We start from the raw sequence: 21472 nt of genomic DNA on the forward strand, positions 1-21472 counted from the left end.
TTAGTATGGAGAGTATATTGCTAGAAAATGTATTTTCATTTGAGATTTTACACGTGCTTAATATTTCATCTTGGGAAAGAGTATTTCAATCAGTGTGAACACTTAAATCATTTTGTCACCTCTTTGGTCATCCTTATTAAGTCATTGTCCCTGCAAATAAAGTCTAACTAGTATGTGGAGAGCATCTGATTCATTCCATCAAGAACAATGTAATGAGGCTCTTATCAGAATCAGCCAACCATGAAGTTTCAAGGATAAAGTCTGTGCATTATTTCATTGTGCACTGGTTGTAAGCCATTATTCCTTTCCCCCAAAGACCGAGAGCTGTTACTTTTCTAAGTTATCTGCCCCTTTCATCGACCCCCCCCCTTCCCCTGCCCCACCAAATAAAATTTACACGGGTAGATAAAAACAAAGGTAGCATTAAGAACATATCTTGATGTTAGGGTAAAGGGAAGAAAGTCATAAGAGAACATGTTGTATTAGCATCAGTATCTTGTAAATTTTTATTTTTAAAAGTTCTTTTTTTTTTTTTCAAAGACTTTATTTATGTGTCAGAGAGAGAAAGAGTGCACAAGCAAGGGGAGCGGCAGGCAGAGGGAGAAGCCGACTCTCCGATGTGCAGGGAGCCTGACGTGGGACTTGATCCCAGGACCCTGGAATCGTGACCTGAGCCGAAGGCAGACGCTTACCCGACTGAGCCACCCAGGCATCCCTATTTTTAAAAGTTCTTAAAAAGATACCTTAGAATATTTCTGACACCCTGGATTTATTGTTTCTCTTTGATTTAGTTGCTTGACATGTTTGGTACCTTTCCAGTACTCCTCATATACACAAGCTCTTGGAAGAGTTGCTATCTTAATTATGTCTTTGTCATCTCTCTTTCTGTTCATTAGAAGAGTTATGAGATCTTTCTTCTAACTTTAGAAAAATATTTATATAAACATTTCTGTAGTATATTTTAAGATTCCTCAAATAGTCTTTTTCTTATAATACTACTATTTGCTCTTTGCATTTATAAAGTAATGAAAAGTATAAAGAAGCAAGTAAGTAATTTGGAATTGTGTAGATGAGTAATATTGACAGTTCGGTGTATGAACATGGGACTCTGAAGCATAGTTCTGTATAGCTGGTGGCTGTCCTTATTACCAGTGGGGAATCATCGAATGAGTATAGTTTAATTTCCTGACTTTTTTTCCTAATTTTGTCTTATATTGAGAACATTTTCCCATGTCTCATAAATATAGATAGCTTGCATAATGTTCTTTTATGTACTGATTTTTTTTTGTAGTTGGTGTTTATTCATTTTATTTGGTGATTTTCCTGTTGCTTGACATTTATTCTTTGCCAGGTTTTTTTTTTTGCTCTAATAAGTAACCTTTAGAAGTACCCTTCAGAAAATATCCTTATATATTAATTTATGTTGACATCTCTGATTATTTTCTTAGATTCCTGAAGTAGACTTATTTGACCAAGGAAATGAATATTTTTAAAGCCACTGATAATTGTTTCACATAAGTTCATGACTAATAAAGAGTAAAGTGCTTATATTGTATAAAGCACTGTGAGAAGTCCCAGATGGAGTGAGCTATGGGATGAGGGGGAGGATAAAGAAAACAAAGAAGCAAGTGGTACTGTTCCTGAGTTCTGGAACGTACTGTCTTACTGTACAGTTTAGTGGCTCCCATTTGGCTCTGCATCAGAATCACCTGTGAACTTTTAAAAGATGAAATATATTTGTAACAGTGGATTCCTTTACCTATTTCAGGAGATTTGTGTGTTTATTTAAAGCTGCTTCACTGATTTCAGGGCAGGGTCTGTTTTTGTTTTTTGTTTTTTTTTTTTTTAGAACTGAAAAGAAAAAGAAAAGTGTGCTTGTTTGCCTGTTAAGAGAGGGTAAATAAGAGTATTATGGTTATTTTGAGATGTCTTCTTTTAGGCTAATTTTTCTATCATAGCAGAATAGAATCTGGAACATTTACCATATTTGGTTTTGTGATATTTTACTTCTCATACTTAGATTGCTCAAATTTATAATTTTCAATTGAAAGTCCATTAAGAAGAGTTTTTTTGAGTTTTAAATAAAATTATTATAACAACCTGCTGGGATATTGGATCCTATTCTGTCAATGCCAGACTGGAATAGGACATATCTTTTCTAAATAGAAGCTCTGATACAAATAATGTACCTGTCTATTGTTCCTTGGCATATTGTCCTCCACCCCCAGTCTTAGTTTAAAGTACATTTGAATACATTGGGTCAAGACACCATATTCCCATTATCATGTGTGAAGTCACCAATGCTAATTCAGACACAAGGAACTTCCAGAAAATGCGTACTTCTTGTTTTATTCAGAGTCAGAAAACTTTGCCGGTTGCTGTGCTGACAGTGTATTAGCAGTTACTATTGGCTCCTACTTCATGGTACTCTAAAATAGCTGCTTGCTTGCTCATTCATTCATTCATTCATTCATTTTTTATAGAGTTGCAGTCTGTGTTTACCTATTTGTTTGCTTCCTCATCCCTTTCTCAATCATTTGGCTTCTGAATCTCTGCTTCTCCTTTATGCTTTCTATTGGATAAAGCCAGTCATATTGGCAAATTTGAGTAGGCTATTTTATTTTTAAGCTAGTGCGTTTGACCAGTTGGCTATTGAAAAACGTTGTCTATCTTCTGTTATTTATGAGCCAGTCATAGGTGTTAGTGAGTTACAGTAATCATCTAAAAACCTCAGAGGATGAGCTGAGATCATTCCCTAAAACCACATGTTTCCTCTGTGAGAGACCTATAGCTGTGTTTAATTTTCTGGGGCATTAGCTTCAAGGGGGATCCAGCTGAGACTTAGATGTTAGACTATTCTACAGCAACATTTGTATTTCCCATTAAAGGCCTCTGAAACTATAAATTTCACCCTTCTATTTTGCATATTAAAAGATCTTCATTTGATTGCAGTACAGTTGTGTGCTTTTAGTAAGTGGTGGTTATAATCATTTCTACAATAGGCTAACTTCAACTGCCAAGCTCACCTAGTTGGAGTTGTTAATAACCTAGTCTCATCTATTTCTGTGCCACATGTAGGGATATGATCTGTCTTCACTTGCTTTGAATATTATAATTTGTGTTCAAAGTTATAAAATCCTAACGTGCTGTTGAGAAAATTTTTGAGCCTGGATGTGTGGTATTTTTAGAGTTCACAAACCATTCCAGAAATATAAACCAAAGTAATGTCAAAATCTTTATTGAGCAGCCTCAAAGTTACATAGAGAGGGAAATGAATATGTTTCACCTGTTTTTCTTGACTTGGAGAGAACTCTGAAAACTGAGAATGACATTGAATCATATTGAACAAACATTTGCATGGCTTTTATACACTTAAAAATATTTTGGCCTTATTTCATCTTTTTAACTTGGTTTTTGTTTTTAATTTTTGATACATTAGCTTATAAACCTACTTCCTTCAAGTCACAAAGTTAGATGTAGTCACTTCATGTCCTCTTGTTAACAAGAAAAGTAGAAGATGGGACTGCTCAGGACTAGAGCCACCTGCTGCTTGCATTCTAGCTGGACTGGCAACCTTGGTTGTAATTTGCTTGGCTTCCAGGTCTGCCTTTGGAGAAATGCATTTCAGTCAAGGTGTTTTAGAGTGTGGGGGTAGAAGTGGTTCCCATCTATGTCATCTCTAACCTGTATCCGTTTTGAGGTTTTTGATATTTTCACGTAATCATAGCCAGGTTTTTTTGAGGACTTCTTGCCAGACACTGTGCTTGGTCTGTTACATGTTATATCTCATTTAATCTCCCTCTCCTGGTTAAGTGTTGTTGGTGTTCCCATTTTATTGATGAAGAGGTAAAACCTTCAAGAGTTTAAATAGGTCACGTAATAGTTAAACCAACTGTTAAATGGTAAAGTTGTGATGTGAATCTAGATTTTGCAGTTTCAAATTCTGTGCTTTTGACAAATATCCTACCCACATCGCAACATGCTTACAGACTTTATACATTGCCCAATTATTAAAAAAAAATTTTTTTCTTTGTTAAAGATTTTACTTGTTTATGCCCAATGTTCATTTAGTTGAATAAACTATAAAATATTTCACAATAACCTTTTCATTTTTATTTCCTTTAAATCTTTCTATTATGCAGTTAAGACATGAATATAAGAATAATGGGCATGTGCTTATTATTAGAACTGGCATATTTTTTTAAAACCTCACCAAGTCTATATTATATCTTAACATTTTAGTCTTAAGTAAAAAAATGCTGGCTTAATGAATATCTGTACTAATAATCTGATTATGTTAACTGATCTCCATTTCTGTCCCTTTTTTGAGGAATTTTTTGTGTTTTCTCTAATCCTTGTGATTGATATTATTGTTATTGAGAATTTATATATTTGGCCCTCTTCTTGATATTTTATGTGCATTAATGACAGCAAAGTAAATAATGGTACAGTTGGATTATAATCCAAAAACCAAAATAAATATCCATAAGACTATACTGATACTATAAATGATTAAATAAAAAGTAAATGGGAAATTTACTTACAGAAGACAAATTTTCTTACAGAAGAATCCTAAATAGTATAAATAATATGTCCCCCTCCAGAAGGTGGGAGCTTAACTCCCCTCCTCTTGAGGATTGGCTGTAGTTAATTGTTTCCAAAGAAGAGAGGAGGGAATGTGAAAAATACTAACTTTATAGTGGAGAAGTGACAGACTCACCTTAACCAAGTGATTAAGGTTAGTATCACTAATCATAAGTCATGGTGATATCATGAACCCTTGAAATGGTACGGTGGGATGGGTATTTCACCTCAGTGGAGTTTTCCCCAAAACTCATAACTCCAGTTTAATCGTAAGGAATCTCAAGACAAATCAGAACTGACGGACATTCTATGAAGTACCTCACCAATATTCTTCAAGAATATTGTGGTCATAAAAAACTAAGAGAGACTGAAAAACTGTCCCAGGTCAGAGGAGATTAAGGGGATGGAGGATTTAATACAGTTTGGGATCCTGGCACGAAACAAGGACATAAATGGGGGTTGGGGGGAACGGATGGATTGTAAATACATCTGTTAGTGTAGTTAATAGTATCGTATCAGTGTTGATTTCTTAGTTTGGACAACTATGCCAAGGTTATGTAAGATGTTAACATCGGAGGAAGTTGGGTGAAGAGTGGGTAGGAACTCTGTGTACTACCTTGCAACTTTTCAGTAAATCTAAATTTTTTTCCATCACACAAAGTTTTTTTAAAACCCAGCTTTACGGGGCACCTGGGTGGCTCAGTTGTTGAGCATCTGCCTTCAGCTCAGGTCATGGTCCCAGGGTCCTGGGATCGAGCCCCGCATCGGGCTCCCTGCTCGGCGGGAAGCCTGCTTCTCTCTCTCCCACTCCCCCTGCTTGTGTTCCCCTCTCTCACTGTGTCTCTCTGTCAAATAAATAAATAAAATCTTTAAAAAAACAAAAAACAAAAAAAACCCCCCAGCTTTACAAGGCACATTGTGTCACCCACATTTTGTGCTAAGAATCAGAGATGGCAGTTCATGCACAGATGCTTGGCATGTGAGGAACCGGGACTCAGCCACAGGTCTCTGTGAGCCCTTGGGCACACCTGGTCATTCCCTGAGATGTATTTTTCTTTTTGGAAATGAGTTATAATGAAAGCTTTTCAACTGATTTTATTAAATACTGATTGATGGTTGGTACCCTTCCCTATGACAAGACTGAATTTGAGAAATGCTCACCAGTTTTAAACCTGGCATTCTCATGGCTGGGTACTCCCACTTGTGTCTTTAATTTTTGTTGAGACATCCTGGTGCAACAGCTGTTTTGTTGTCACGTTATTCGGATTGTTAAGGTTTTTTGAGGGGACAGAGGAGGGGTTTCAATAGGAATTATTCCAAATTTTCTGGAATCATGTTTTCTAAAGTTATGATTTTCAGTTATAATTCGGGGACAAAAATAGATTCCTTGAAAGTTAATATCCAGCTTAGAGAACATGCTTTTTCTGCTGATGGGGTTGGAGAGAAGGACTTAATTCTTTAGAAGTTTGAGCTATCAATTTCTTTATGGTAAATGCTTTTCGTGTGGAGATGGAATTCTCCAGAAAAGTCATTATGAAATTATGAGAAGCATAAATAGGATGAGATTTTGATAAGTGAAAATAATTTTTCTACATTTTCAAAAATCTGTGGAGATGATTTACCTGAGGAGGCAATTTCACAATTAAGGGGAAAACTTTAAGAAAGTCATATCGTCGACTGTACCTAGGGACTTGCACAGAAATTACTCAGTTGTTTTGCTTATCTACCCAGTTCATTGAAATTATGATTGTGGACTGAAAAATATAAGAAGGAAGTGCTAGTATTTACATTGGCAGGCTAGTTATATGGTGCAAGTATCTTGATTTTCAAATTTTAGTGATTTCTTTGAATATATTGCTTTTAAATTAAGGTGAAAAACATTTAGGTAAATATAAAAGATTTATGTTGCACATTTAGATAATGTGTAAGACTGTAGATATTTTGGAATTAGGCAACTACTGTAAGTACCTTACTTCTTCTCTTTCATTCCCCGGCATCTCTTCCCTTCTTCTCTTGGTGTTGTGCAAATTGCTTCTGATGAAAAATGCTATTGTTATTCATAATTTTAGTTAGGAGATATAAGTGTTTAGAGTTACATATTTTTGAAAGAAAATGAAATGTGGGTAGGTATTTCTTGCTGTCAAAATAAGAAATATGTGGCACTTTCTAAAATGTTTTAAAATTGTTTCAGATTTAAATTTGTTTTTCAGAGTCAAGCAGCATTAGTCAAATGTTGCTCTTCATTTTTATTGTAGTTTTGGAAAATGATCCAGGCTCTTCAAATTGTAACCTGATCTGAAATATTTATATTTTATTTTTTTCTCATACACTTGCCTTTGTTGAAAGAGTAGGGTAAAAAATGATGGTCCCTTTTCTCTATTCCTTATACTTGGTGATTGTGGAATGTTTATGGCCATCTGGCAATTGAGTGGCTTTTTTTCTTCTTCTTCTTTTTTTTTTTTTTGAGAGACAGAGAGAATATGAATCCTAAGCAGGCTTCATGCCCAGTGCAGAGCTGGATGGGGGCTCGATCCCACAACTCTGAGATCATGAGTCGAAATCAGGAGTCTGACGCTTACCTACTGAGCCACCCAGGTGCCCCGTTCATGTTGGTTTTTATGAAGTACTGTCCAAGAAATAAAATGCGAGCTCCTGTTATTACTGCTTCCCTTTTAGTTCTTTTCCTTAGTTCCTCAGAATCCAGATGGAGATAATGTTTTTGTAACTTGAAAAATATTAAACTATCCTCCCAGGCTACCTTCTCCCTATGTTCTTATGGGGGATATTTTCATAGGATAAAGGAGATAATCCCAGTTATACCTCGAAATAGACTGTTTTAATTTAAAACCATTTAAAAATTTTTTAAAAAGATGTATTTATTTGAGAGAGAGAGAGAGGGAGGGAGGGAGTGTGTGTACACACATGTGCATGCCTGAGTGTGTAGGGGCAGGGGCAGGGGCGCAGAGGGAGAGAATCCTCAAGCAGAGCCCCTGCTGAACATGGAAGAAGGAGGCTTCCCACCAAGCAGGGAGCCTGATGTGAAGGCTCGATCCCAGGACCCTGAGATCATGACATGAGCCGAAGGCAGACACCCAACCAACTGAGCCATCGAGGCACCCTTCTCCTTCCAGATTTAAAAATTCTGTATCTAAAGTTTTTCATGGCATTCTGAACTGTTGAGCTGGATTAAAAACAACAGAAGAAATTGGTTCAAATAAATAGCCTGAATGAGACAGAGTTTTGCTGATCTTTTTCCTCTTAGATTTCCTTGTCTACTCCATGACCAGATCTGGTGGCTTCAGAGAAATCTGTGCCCTCATGGTCACCTCTGGAAATGTCACGGCCTTTATAAGTTGACCTACATCTCTGTGAGATATTTAGCCAATCTGTTTTCATACCAGATCCCTGTATGTTCATAGCCTGGTGCAGATCCATGCTCTGGGGGTTATTTTTCTTATCTGATGTTACAACAGTTACTACGGTGTACTGGCCAGTTGTAGGTTGTGAGGTAAAACTAAAATGTTATATTTCTGGTTTTGTCAGCATATCAACCGGAAGGATTTGCTATGACAGGAAACTTACTTGCAAATTAATCATAATTTTCAAATGTGTACTTTTTTTTTTTTTTTTTAAGATTTTATTTACTTAGTAGGGAGAGAGAGAGGAAGCACAAGCAGGGTGAGTGGCAGGCAGAGGGAGAAGCAGGCTCCTCGCTGAGCAGGGAGCCCGATGTGGGACTCAATCCCAGGACCCTGGGATCATGACCTGAGCCGAAGGCAGACGCTCAACCGGCTGAGCCACGCAGGCATCCCCCAAATGTGTACTTTCTGTAGAGAGTTCCAAACAAGAATTTTTTCCCCTGGCATATTCAGCATTCTTGAGTGTCCCACTGATCTAAATGTAATTCTGTGATCTAGAAGCTATTGAATACGTGTCGTAAAGACTGGAAAAGACATGAGTTATTGTTCAGATTTTTCAGGTCAGAATGAGTTTTAAGAACTATGTACCTTTAATATTTCAAAGGAAAAAAACTAATAAAATTTGATGTACATTATAGGAGATTTGATTTTGTACATTAAAAAAATCTGCTTGGATAAATTATTTTCAATTTTTGCTACTAATTCCTGTTCAAAATCTAAATTCAGTTTAGAATGAAAATTAAAATAGAGATTTAAAAATAAAATATGTATTAATGAAATTTGAGCTACAGAGGTGTTCTAATAAATGTTTTGGCATTCAAAATCTCTGCATTTTGATTTTTTCATTTTTAAATTTTTAAAAAGTTACATTGTCAGTATAATTGATGTCTCATCACAAATTGTACCACACTTTTATAGACTATCACTAATGATAAGTAGTCTGCTAATAGAATTTTGACAGAAATGTATGGATGTTTGAATTTCCTCTTTGTCTTGTCATAGTTCTGTTCAGAAGTAGGAGCAAATTTATAAATACAAACTCTTTCATCTCTCTTAGCCCTCTCATTAATGATTAAGAATGTGGAAGAAAGCAATTACCCAAAAGGAAAGTAGGATATATATATATATATATATATATATATATATATCTCCTATAGTCTACACACACACACACACACACACACATCAGTATTTATACTTATTTACATATGCAGGAATTACAGATAATATGGGCTTAGCTAATGGGATGAATTTGCTTGACCGCAGATCAACAACATTGGGGCATTCCATGTAGGATATTGGTCATTACACTTCAAAATAGACATGTGTCTAGGATAAGTGATGATAATACTGTGTTTGGAATAAAATCCTGTGGTTTTTTATTTAAAAAAAATATATTAATAGGCATGTCGTTGGTTTAAATGGATAGGGACTGCCAAATCTTCTGCCTTCATTTACAGGTTGGTTATTGAATCTGTAATTTTTTGTGTGAGTCAGTTTATTCCCAATCCCACATCTCTCTCTCTTCTTTTTTTCTCTTTTTCATTTACTAACTAGAGGACGATTTGAAGGTCAGAAAAGTACATTGACAAAAATCCTATTTACAGACCATTTTATGGTTGTTATCTTCTGCTACACGTTAGCCTTGGCCTTCCTTCCAAGGTCATGCTCTGGTATAGCCATCAGGAGGCACACAAGGTAAACTCTGGCCACAGAGACCGGAATGGGTCTGTTACATTGAATCAACAATATGATTACTGATGATTTTAGCAAGCTTCATGTAATTAAAAAAAAATTCTAAGCCATAATTACTAATTATCACCTCAGTCTTAAAATTTCGGGTTAGACATCCTGAAAATAGTTTCCTTTGTGTCTGTGTATCATTTCTTGGAGAAATGATAAAGCAGAAAATTGAGCTCTCTTTGACTAGAATTGCCGAGTTGAAAAATAATTGTAAACTTAAAATCTGAAAACTGTATGGGAATATTAGAAACCATAGGATGCATAGAGGGTACAAAAGTTAAATTTATATGCATTGAACGTTCAGTATGTCAAAATATAACACAATTCCTAATGGTTTTTCAAAAGGTCTTTGGAATTTTTGCATTGAAAAAAAGTAGAACTGTAGTTGGGTTTCTTACGCTGACATAGAAATATCTGGTACTTCTGTAATGTTCATGAAATATTCCTATATTTCTGCAACAGAGGGATGTATGCTTGCCAAGGAATCTGACCATCAGCTAAGTAGCTGTTTCTGAGAGATAAAGCCTTGGAGTTGCAGCTTAGTATGCCAGGAATAAGCCTCTATCCCAAGGCATTGGGTGGCTTCTGTGTGGTTTCTTTTTATTGAATTGTAATTGGCTTGGGGAGGGGTGATGGGGGAGAGGGGAATTACTTTCCATATCCTGAAAGAGATTTACTGCATAACTAGGGTACTGCTACCAGGGAGCAGCAAATTAATATGCATTTCTCAGCCTGGGTGGCTTTTTGACACCTGATGATATGGTAGTACATTTAGATGATAAGGAAAATCCCTGATCACAGCAGGAATGTCTGTTTTTTTCTGGCAAGAGGGATAGCAAAGCTGAATGGCTGTTTGGGACAGCCTCATGAGTGAAGGATTAAAATTGTAATTAAAAAAAAGGAGAGTAATTCCTTATGGTATTTTTCTTACAAAAATTGTTAGATAAAGTAGTAATGGCTTTACTATAATAGATTATTTCTTGTCATTAGCAAATTTAGTAATCATTAGGATTTTGGATATTGGTAGTACTGACAGATTTTTATAAGTCTAAAGAAAAAGATTTCTGTTTTTTTTTTTTTAAAGATTTTATTTATTTATTTGACAGAGAGATAGAGAACACAAGTAGGCAGAGTGGCAGGCAGAGGGAGAGGGAAAAGCAGGCTCTCTGCTGAGCAGGGAGCCGGATGTGGGGCTCGATCCCAAGACCCCAGGATCATGACCTGAGCCGAAGGCAGCCGCTTAACCAACTGAGCCACCCAGGCACCCCAAGATTTCTGTTTTTACCTTGAAGTTTACCAATAGATAGAATGGAGGCATTAATTTGATCATAGAATGAAATAGATTTAAAGTCACATTCTCAAATTTTTTAAAATAAATACAGCTCTAACTTGTTGCAAAAATATTAATGGCAAAGATTTTTGTTGGTTTGGTTTTTTCTTTAGGTTAGAAAATACAGGTTTTGCAAATACATTTAACTTAAAAATGTTGACTTTTTTTATAGCTGACAATAGTCTGATCCATTAAAAATGTAGATAATCTTTCATAGACATATTAAGACTACCATGTTTTTGTTGTTGTTGTCGTTCTTGTTGTTATTTAGCCATCTAAGGACTTTATTAGTTGCAAACACTTCTTTCCTTCAGAAACAAATGACAGCATTATGTATTACATTCCATGCCTTCATACTTTTTAAAAAAATTTTTTTAACTTTAATGGGAACATAGGAATGCAAACTCACAAATGAGCTAAGAGAAAATTCTTTTAAAAAATCAAGTACTTTAACCTATATAGTTTGGAAGAAAAAAGCAGTATGTTTATCAATATGTACTATCAGGCACTCACTCCCATGCAAAGTTCATGTAGGTAGTAAGTTTAGATTCATTGCCAATCAGATCAGTGAATTTGGGAATGTTTTGAGAAATGCTCATCAGATCTTTTGGACATTCAGATATTTCAGCGTCAGTGCAAGGTTAATAATGAGAACTTTTTTTTTTTTGAAGGATTCTTTTTTGTGATTATTATTATGGTCTCTCATTAAATTCTCATTCTTCTATTAAGTACATTAAATATTTGTTGGGTACCTATTTTGTGAAAGGCTCTGTGCTGGGCATCATAGGGATAGAAAGATGGTCCTTTCTCCAAACCTTATAATGTAGTAGAGTTTGCTAGAGGTTATGGCATTTATGTTTTTTATAGAATTTTTTTTCATTTAAATTCAATTAATTAACATAGGATGTATTATTGGTTTCAGAGGCAGAGGTCAGTGATTCCTCAGTCTTATATAATACCCAGTACTCATTACATCAGGTGCCCTCCTTAATGTCTGTCAACCAGTTACCTCATCCCCCCACCTCCCTCATCTCCAGCAACCCTCAGTTTGTTTCCTATGATTAAGATTCTCTTATGGTTTATCTCCCTGATTTCGTCTTGTTTTATTTTTCCCTCCCTTCCCCTATGATCCTCTGTCTTGTTTCTTAAATTCCACCTATGAGTGAGATCATATGATAATTGCCTTTCTCTGATTGACTTACTTCGCTTGGCATAATGACCTCCAGTTCCATCCATGTCATTGCAGATGGGAAGATTTCATTTTTTGATGGCTTAGTAGTATTCCATTACACATACACACATGCACACACGTGCACACACACACACCACATCTTCTTTATCCATTCATCTGTTGATGGACATCTGGGCTCTTTCTGTAGTTTGGCTATTGTGGACATTGCCGCTATAAACATTGGGGTGCAGGTGCCCCTTCAGATCACTACATTTAAGACTACTTTTTTTTTTTTTAAGATTTTTAAATTTATTCATTTGACAGAGACACAGCGAGAGAGGGAACACAAGCAAAGGGAGGGGGAGAGGGAGAAGCAGGCTTCCCGCCGAGCAGGGAGCCCAATGCGGGGCTTGATCCCAGGACTCTGGGATCATGACCTGAGCTGAAGGCAGACGCTTAACGACTGAGCCACCCAGGCGCCCCTAAGACTACTATGTTTTTAAAATCATTTACACTGAAATGAATATTTTTAAGCTGAAAATAGTATGTACTGTATATATTTCAATTGGAAATCATGAATATCCAAGCATATATTGTGAAGGAGAAATCATATTGCATGTTATGATGTTTGTTGTTATACTAACATTGTAAATACAGAATCACAACTTTATAGGACTACAGTCTTCGTCTGAACTTTGGATCAAGCTCAGGATTGTGAGGGAGAACATGAGTGAAATGCTAGTAGTACCTGCATGATGCTATCAACAAAGTAAAGCATATATTGCATAGTGATTAATAATATATTTTAGAAATTCTTCACTTTCTTGATAATGACTAAGGTTACTTCAGCTGGGCTTCTCATACATTATAAATTAATGTATGAATTCATTATTGACATTACCATAACAATATTGAATTAGGAAAACTTTTTTGTTATGAGGGGTTAATATCAACTTTATTTTTCTTATCTATTAACTATTCAAAGTTGATTCTACAAATATAAAATTGAATTTTTCGGGTGGAGTTCAAAAGGACAGATTTTTTTTTTAATCTTTAGCCCTTATCTCCTTTAATATGATTACTTTGTGGTGGCCTGAAACATGAATTACATGTCATAATTGATGTAATTGGAGAAATGTCACACTGCTTTTTAGATGCAACTGGAAGTAATTACATTATCCACAGACATTGTATACTGTAGGTGTGACATTGAATTGAAATAGGCATATAACAGTTATACATCTGGTAGTATAAATCTAAAAGTAGAATCATATTTCAGTGAAAATGCGTTTCATTGATGTTTATCGTGATGCCTTTTGAAAGCATTCCCTTTTTCATTTTTAAAACAACTTACAGAAGTGTTCTTTGAAAATTCAGGGATTCTGAACCATGTGAAAATGACATATTGAAGTAAAAGCCCTCCATTATTGGTATAGGCCACTGAGCTAAGTGCTTGAGTTTAAAGGTGAATGGCGATCTTCTGCCTTGGTTTCGATGTAACAGTGGAAATAGCAATTTAAAAAATTAAATAAATTATAAGTTAGAGCTATAATTAGAAGTAAAATTAGAATATAGTGGTAATAAAAAGCATGACATTCTGATGTCTGTTGAAAGTCCGGGAATCCTTCTTAGAGAAAGTAGCAATTGCATTGGGTGTTGAAAAATGGTAAGTGATCTTACAAAAGAGATGTTATTGGAGTCTAGGCTCTGAAAGAGCATAAGTAAAGGTGAAGAGGCATGTGGCACAGCAAGCGTGATTGTGTGCAGTTTCCTCTGGGCTACCTGCAGTGTCTGTCCCATGGGTGATGTGCTCCAGCGTACATTCTAGAACAGTCCTCTGTGGGAAGTGGCGGAGAGCACTGTTGGAGAGGTTAAGGCTGGGGCCCGCCTCCAGTTTGAAGGTTGCTGTACTAGTTTCAGATGAGAGACGAGTAGAAAGAGGTGAAGAGTATGATGAACATTTTTCAGAAGGGTGTCAAGATTAATGGAGAAAGTGAGTTTCATTTTGGATCTGTTGATTTGGAGGTATCTTTGGGATGGACAGTTGGAAATTTAGATCATGAATTCAGGAAAAGTTTAGTGTTGGTGACCCATGCCTGGAAGTTGTCAGGAGGGAGGTTTTGAAATGATACACTTTTTGAGCTTGGCTAAGGATACAGGAGTGAGCAAGCCATAGGTAGAGCTAATAAGGGCCATTTCAGGAAAGAAAAATAATGGTGGAGATTCAGAAGGAATCAAAAGAAAGTACCAGTCACATCCTGGATTCTAGACACCAAGGAAAATGAGCATTTTGTGTCATCTGGTCTCTTCATTTTAAAGATCTACTGTTCCCTTTTTGCAAGCGGTATTTTGTCATTATGTGAACATCCAGCTCACTATCAACTCTTCACCTAACAGTTATAGAATCCATTGATTATCTTTGCCTGAAGGAGTTATTTCTTTAGGAGTTGTATGTGGTGAGTTTTTTAAATCTATTCATTATTCTGTTTGCATTACGTGGCATTCTTCTGAAAAGACAAGCTTCCCCTCATCGACTGGCACTGTTGGTTTCCCTGAAATACAGTTCCTCCTGAAAAGGCAGAATAGATTTTTAATACTTTGTGTTTAATTATTCATTTTCGGGCGCCTGGGTGGCTCAGTTGGTTAAGTGACTGCCTTCAGCTCGGGTCATGATCCTGGAGTCCCGGGATCGAGTCCCGCATCAGGCTCCCTGCTCAGCGAGGAGCCTGCTTCTCCCTCTGACCCTCCCCCCTCTCATGTACTCTCTCTCATTCTCACTCTCTCAAATAAATAAATAAATCTTTAAAAAAAAAATTATTCATTTTCAAAGTAAAGAGTTGGTGTAGTAATCACCTCTAATGATGGAAAATGAATAGAGAAGCCAGGTCCTTAGCCAATGGTAGCAGCCCCAAGATCCTTGATATAAAAATTCTACTTGTGTTTCTCTGCACTCCCAATCCTTCCTCCCTTCATGGACATTCTGTCAGTTATACATTTATCTACCCTTTATGACTTATTTGAATTTCTTGGCAGTAAGTCAGCTAATTTTGCTTTGTTCTCAAGTTATCATGAGCAGGTTTTAAGGCAGAGCTCCTAGTATTTTGAGATACAGTGAGCTTCGGTTTCTTCAGTTGCTTTATGCTTTTCCTTATACTTTGCCTGTGTCCTTTGCTTATTTTACCATTTCCATGTTCCTGCACACAAGGTCAGTCCCTAATTCCTGGGTGTGGAGCAGCATCATAATCTTACAGTGTTTTCCTTGTGCTTGCAGTTATATGCTGTGTTATAGCTTTCTTGAGCTGCAGTAACCAGACATGTACAGAGGTTTTCTAGTAAAAGTACTTGCTGCTAATGTTTAATTCTGTCGAGGTTTTAGTTTCTTATCTAGGTATATTAAAAAGAAAACTTTTTAAGTTTCATACTGAAGTTTATACTGGTGAATATTTATAGATTGAAAAAGATTTTTTGTACACCACAATATTGGCATAAGTTCCGGACCATCAGTTCATTTTGAAGCTTCTTCCTCTGATGGAATTCACGAAGGAACAGAAAACAGTATCTTGGTCTATTGCTAAGGTCTATACAGTACAAACCTGTTACATTACACTTTTTCGTGTCTGTGTATTTGCTGCTCATGTGATTTAAGTCATGAGGAATAAGAAACGGTCACGTGTATAATGTCTACAGCCAGACCATCTTTAACAAAGTTATTAAGGAGAATATTTTGGTCCTTCACTTAAAGTGGGGCACTGATGTAAATGAGTCGAAGTGGTTAACATCTTAAATTTGTTCTTGTGGGAGGTATTTAGATTTACATGTTGAACTAAAATGTTTGACTTCTCTGCCTTATCCTACCTTCCTCATTTCTCTTCAGGACATTGAAATTAGGTTTTATTTTTTATTTTTAAACGATTTTATTTATTTATTTGACAGAGAGAGAGCACAAGCAGGGGGAACGGCAGACAGAAGGAGAGGGAGAAGCAGGCTCTCTGCTGAGCAGGGAGCCCGATGCGGGGCTCGATCCCAGGACCCTGGGATCATGACCTGAGCCGAAGGCAGACGCTTAACGACTGAGCCACCCAGGTGCCCCTGAAATTAGGTTTTGCAGCCCAAAAGCCAAAGCAGATTATTATAAGTTATTATTTCAAAGAAATGTCCAGTAGCATTTGGTGGTTTTGGGATATATATTATATATTTTTAAGATTTTATTTATTTGTTTGAAAGAGAGAGAGAGAGAGAACGAGTAGGAGGAGGGGCAGAGGGAGAAGCAGACTCCCTGCCGAGCAGGGAGCCCAACAACAGGACTCGCTCTCAGGACCCTGGGATCATGACCGAAGGCAGACACTTAACCAACTGAGCCACCCAGGTGCCTGCTTTGGGACATGTTAAGTAAATATTTATCAGCTAACTAGGTTTTTATGTAAAGACTTCACTTGCCATGAGCACCTTGGGGTGAGCAGTTATGTATCTATTATGTACCATGTATTGGGATAAATTAATTTTTCCCTTTACTTGATATTTGAATTAATGCGTACAACTAGCTCGTGAAGTAGCTAACAGAACAGTCTAGAGAATCTTAAGTCTCTTGCCCAAAGTCACACAACTACAAAGATCTAAATAAAGAGCAAATTCTTTGGGGCGCCTGGGTGGCTCAGCTGTTAGGCTTCTGCCTTCGGCTCAGGTCGTGATCCCAGCGTCCTGGGATCGAGCCCCACATCGGGCTCCCTGCTCCGCGGGAAGCCTGCTTCTCCCTCTCCTACTCCCCCTGCTTGTGTTCCTGCTCTCGCTGTGTCTCTCTCTGTCAAATAAATAAAATCTTTAAAAAAAAAAAAAAAGCAAATTCATTAATCTTTCTTATTCTAAACATTTTGGTGAATTATAGAAAATATCTCACAATATTATTATAAGACTAGAAAGAAGATGAAAAGAGGAGATATCAACAGTCTTGTAGAGAACTACTTTTCATTTTGTGGTGCATGTAATTGGCCCAGGGAGATTGATTTGGGAGGGAGTGCAGGGAAAATGGTTTTGTCTCCCGTGCGCGTACGTATGCAGCTACCTTCCCCACTCTAGTCATTACACTCCCTGAACCCCAGACGGATGACTGCATTCATGAGGTCTAATCTGGGTGAAATGTCCTCAATCAGCTCTTCTGTGTAGGCTTGGGAAAAATACTTTGAGTATGCAGAATCACTTTTCTGCTACTTTTGGAAGACCAAATGCATCGTTAATTTGCAAAGTCTGGTTTTTTACAAGGCACCTTTTTGTTTCTTTTTGAATAGAAAGATGAAAACTATAGAAGCCTTCCACGGGATGCTAGTAACTGGTCTCACCAATTTCAGAGAGACAATGCTCGCTCATCTCTGAGTGCCAGTCACCCAATGGTGGACAGGTGGCTGGAGAAGCAAGAACAGGTAACATAAATGAATCTTTCTACACATGTCATTGGTGTAACTTCCTAGCCCATACCCTGAAAGATGTTTCCCTCCATCACTGTGATGATTAAAGGTAAATTACTCTAACAAACTTCAGGTAAGTACCAGGCTGTCTGTCAGAGTTTGTCTAATATGAGTATAAACTATTTCTGTGGTGGTCCCGGATCAAAGATTTCTCATAAGCGATTATGAATATTTGCTGTGGATCCTGGAGTATCATGACTCCCGAACTTGTTACGTTGCTGAGGCATAGACATTTGGCAGTGAATAGTACAGCTTGAGTAGACTTTCAAGACCACTTATAGGTTCTTCTCTTTATTGATAAGCAGTAAGTCAAAGGACCTGAAGAGGCAAATTAAAATGTTCTATCTTACCTGACTTCACTCTGTAGGAGAAATACATTCTATAGTGTTATTTCAGAATTTCGATGAATTTGTCGGGTTTGGGGACTTCCCCTTTCATAAATGTCAGGGAACTATTTTTGAGGTTTGTAAGTTTTTAGAGGTGCTCAGTTTACTCTGCAGGATTGGCCAGCTACCATTCGTGAAATCAGCATCGTTTACCACTCAGTGTAAGTAACTGGTTCGTGTCCTGGGAAAAGCAGCTGTGTACAAACTTCTTATGACGCTGCTGGAGAAGCCGTCACCACATGAAGACTAAGAATTTATCCGGTTAGTTGTGACACATAAAGAACAAGTTCTTCCAGCGTTGTTGTTTAAAGTCTGAATTGTTTCTTGTTAGTCACAGTATTTTCTTTTTAGTGGAAATTCTAGGGTTTTCTTTGTTGTTTTAAACAGTTTTTGTATTAAAAACACACTTATCTCCTTACTTTGTCACTTATTTTCTTAAAAAAGTTCATTTAAAATTGAAGGCTAGTGAATACTAAGAATGTTTTGTTTTCTGTTTCAGTAATTTCTAAAATTATTAATAATTCTATTGCCTAGATAGTGGAGTAGTTGTTTTTCAATTTAGATTAGTGATGTCAGTGGGAAGAAGTCCTAACTTTACTTAATGCATCTTAGTCTGTGTTTTATAGCATAAGCCTCCTAAAATAATTTTGTGTGTGGGGGTGTTGGAATATGAAACAATAAAAAAAGACAGTTTGCCTTTGATACCATGTATGGTATCACAAACGTACTGATTTTTATCATATCGTAAATGTTAGAATACATTAGAAGCATTGTGTGATGGAAATAATTTTAAATAATTAAAAAACCATGGAAGTCCTACTTAGGAAAAACATTATTTTCTCAAAATACAGATTTTAAACTCATTGGTGTTATTATTTCATTACCATTTTGAGCTAAATATTTTAAAGAATTAGTTTAGCATGGGCCTGTAGTCAGACTGGCTGGTTACTAGCTATCCACCATAAATGAGACTTGGGCATGTGGCTACCTTGTCCATACTTCAGTTTACTCATTTATCAAATGGGTATAATCATAGAACCTGCTCCTACAGTTGCTGCATCCAGTGATGGAATACCTACCAAGGGGTTATTAGAATCATGCCTGGTACCCAGGAAAACTGTGTGTCTTAATATATTTGTTAGAAAAAAAGTTGGCTGGGCGCCTGGGTGGCTCAGTCGTTAAGCGTCTGCCTTTGGCTCAGGTCATGATCCCAGGGTCCTGGGATCGAGGCCCACATCGGGCTCCCTGCTCGGCGGGAAGCCTGCTTCTCTCTCTCCCACTCCCCCTGCTTGTGTTCCTGCTCTCGCTCTCTCTCTCTCTGTCAAATAAATAAATAAAATCTTTAAAAAAAAAAGAAAAGTTGGCTGCCAAGAACAGAAATTCTAGATTGCCTAAGAAGATACTCCTTATTCATTTAACATGAAATCTGGAGGCAGGGGTGATTGGTGGTGTAGTCCACAACCCAGCGGACCTCACTGAGGATCCAGATCCTCCATTTGCTGGGAGCTCGACACAGGGCCTCCATGTCTGTGTGCTCAGCTTGTCGGAGCCTCGGACATCACGTCCTTGTACGGGAGAGGAACAGTGCCTTTATCTTCTGCGTGGCTCTTTTTGAAAGCAGATAAACCTTTCCCACAAGCCCCTCCCCCCTCCCCAAACAGGTGCCCTTCATGTTGTGTTGCCTAGCGTTGTATGACTTGCATGCCAGTTTCTAAAAAAAAGGGAGTTGTTGGTTGCGACTAGTTGAGCTTGATCCCCTGGAGCTGGGGGTGTGGGTGTGGCGGTTTGTCTTCCCTGAAACACAGCTGCTCATCACTGAATACAGTCAGGGTTCCCTTAAAGCAAGAAGGGAGGTACGGTTAGCTAACTGTGCTAAATACGGTTATTGTTATTACAAGATTAGGGGAAAAAATTGGCAGTCCAGAGTTTCTAAAGTAGGATATATTTAATTATATTCTAAAAATACACTTTTATTTTTTTAATTGTTGTGGTTGTAGATGTGTTTTTAAGGAGGTAATATAGTTTTTCTTTGTAATTTTGGTATAAAATAGTTTCTTTTTACACAAAAGGAGTTGCATTGAGAAGCCACATACTTTTTTTTCTTCCCAAAAGACTCAGCCTCGATTTGCTTCTGTTGAAGTTATTTGAAGCATTTGTTCCTTGATAAGCAGGTTTTTAAAAAATAAGTACTTCCTTAGTCTATGTAGTCTAATGTAAATGGCATTAGTTAATTGATTCCTGAGCCTGAAAACATCTTCTTCCTTGACTTAAATTTAAAAAATGATGATCCATTCACTAAATTTGATGATTTCACATCAGCAGGATAATTAACGAAACTGAAATCTATTTAATTAGACAAGAACAGCAAAAACAACACAAAATCCATATTAAAACTTTGCCTAAAAGTAGGCACAATTGTTTGGGCAGAAGAGGACAAAGAGGTTATGCTGGACATACTGTAAATCTAGTCCAGATAGTCTCATTTAATTGTGCATTTATTCTTTTAACTGTTTCCCATGAGTCATCTGACTTTAATGGCCAAATGTCTCTTCTGTGGGCTTTTTTCTCCTTAGTTTTTGCCATTAAAAATGTAATAAGAGATGAGCATTACATAGATAAAAATAATGTTTTATATGGTAAAAAACAAAAGTCACCCCCCTGCCTTTACAATTTGGGATCACCAGGGTAGAACTGCCTTCCATGAGTTATGCCATCTGGACTGAAGAGGTCAACAGAGTTCTAGATTTTATATGTCTTCAGTGGTTTTGTTTTGCTCTGTTTCCTACTAGATTGCTTGTCTCATTATCTCTGTTTTTTTGAAGGCAATTATGACCAGATCAGTTGTGCCAGTGGGAATAAACAGTAGGAATGAAAAGCACAAGAGAGCGTGTTAAAGTGCTGAGCTAGTAGGCACCTCTGGTAGCTGAAGGTGGCTTTCACTTTTTGTGGGGTTGATCCCCTATAAGGGGATATTGAATCTTTCCCTCTTTTAGAATATTCGTAAGGTACGCACTCATATAATCAAAGGTAGGGGATGTATTTTATTAGAACTTTGTACCAGCAAGCACTTGGACTCAAGCTCAACGTGATTTCCAGAAATAGAAGTCTTGCTTTTCAGTTGACTGATTCTTGCTCAGAATAGCCTGTAGCTGAATCCTACATCAGGTTCCTCTCAGAAGGTAGAGGACTATGTATCTTTCAAAGAGCATCCTTTTCTTGTGACTTCCTTTTTCTGAGCTCTTAGAGGAAGCACAAAGAATTCAATACTAAATGGGTTGTTGTTGTATTGCCTTGAAAAAGTTTTCATGCTTCTGAAATTCTGACTCTGAGACCCAAGAAACAACAACAAAAAAATCAACAAAAGGCTTAGTTTTGATGTG

The 21472-nt window shown here is 37.0% G+C and overlaps 1 protein-coding gene across 19 annotated transcripts in view; it reads left to right on the top strand.

The window, feature by feature from the left end:
- The window catches only part of PARD3 (par-3 family cell polarity regulator), a 656432-nt gene that overhangs the window by 313745 nt on the left and 321215 nt on the right, over window positions 1-21472 (top strand). For 16 of the 19 annotated variants that reach the window (XM_021685996.1, XM_044915499.1, XM_021685999.1 and 13 more), the window contains exon 5: window positions 17530-17661. The exons of the other annotated variants lie outside the window; for them this stretch is intronic. In XM_021685996.1, the coding sequence (XP_021541671.1) occupies window positions 17530-17661 (132 nt within the window). The remainder of the gene's footprint in view (window positions 1-17529; window positions 17662-21472) is intronic. 19 annotated transcript variants of the gene reach the window in all.

This window comes from Neomonachus schauinslandi, chromosome 5 (genome assembly GCF_002201575.2).
Source record: "Neomonachus schauinslandi chromosome 5, ASM220157v2, whole genome shotgun sequence".
In the NCBI taxonomy this organism is placed as follows: Eukaryota; Metazoa; Chordata; class Mammalia; order Carnivora; family Phocidae; genus Neomonachus; species Neomonachus schauinslandi.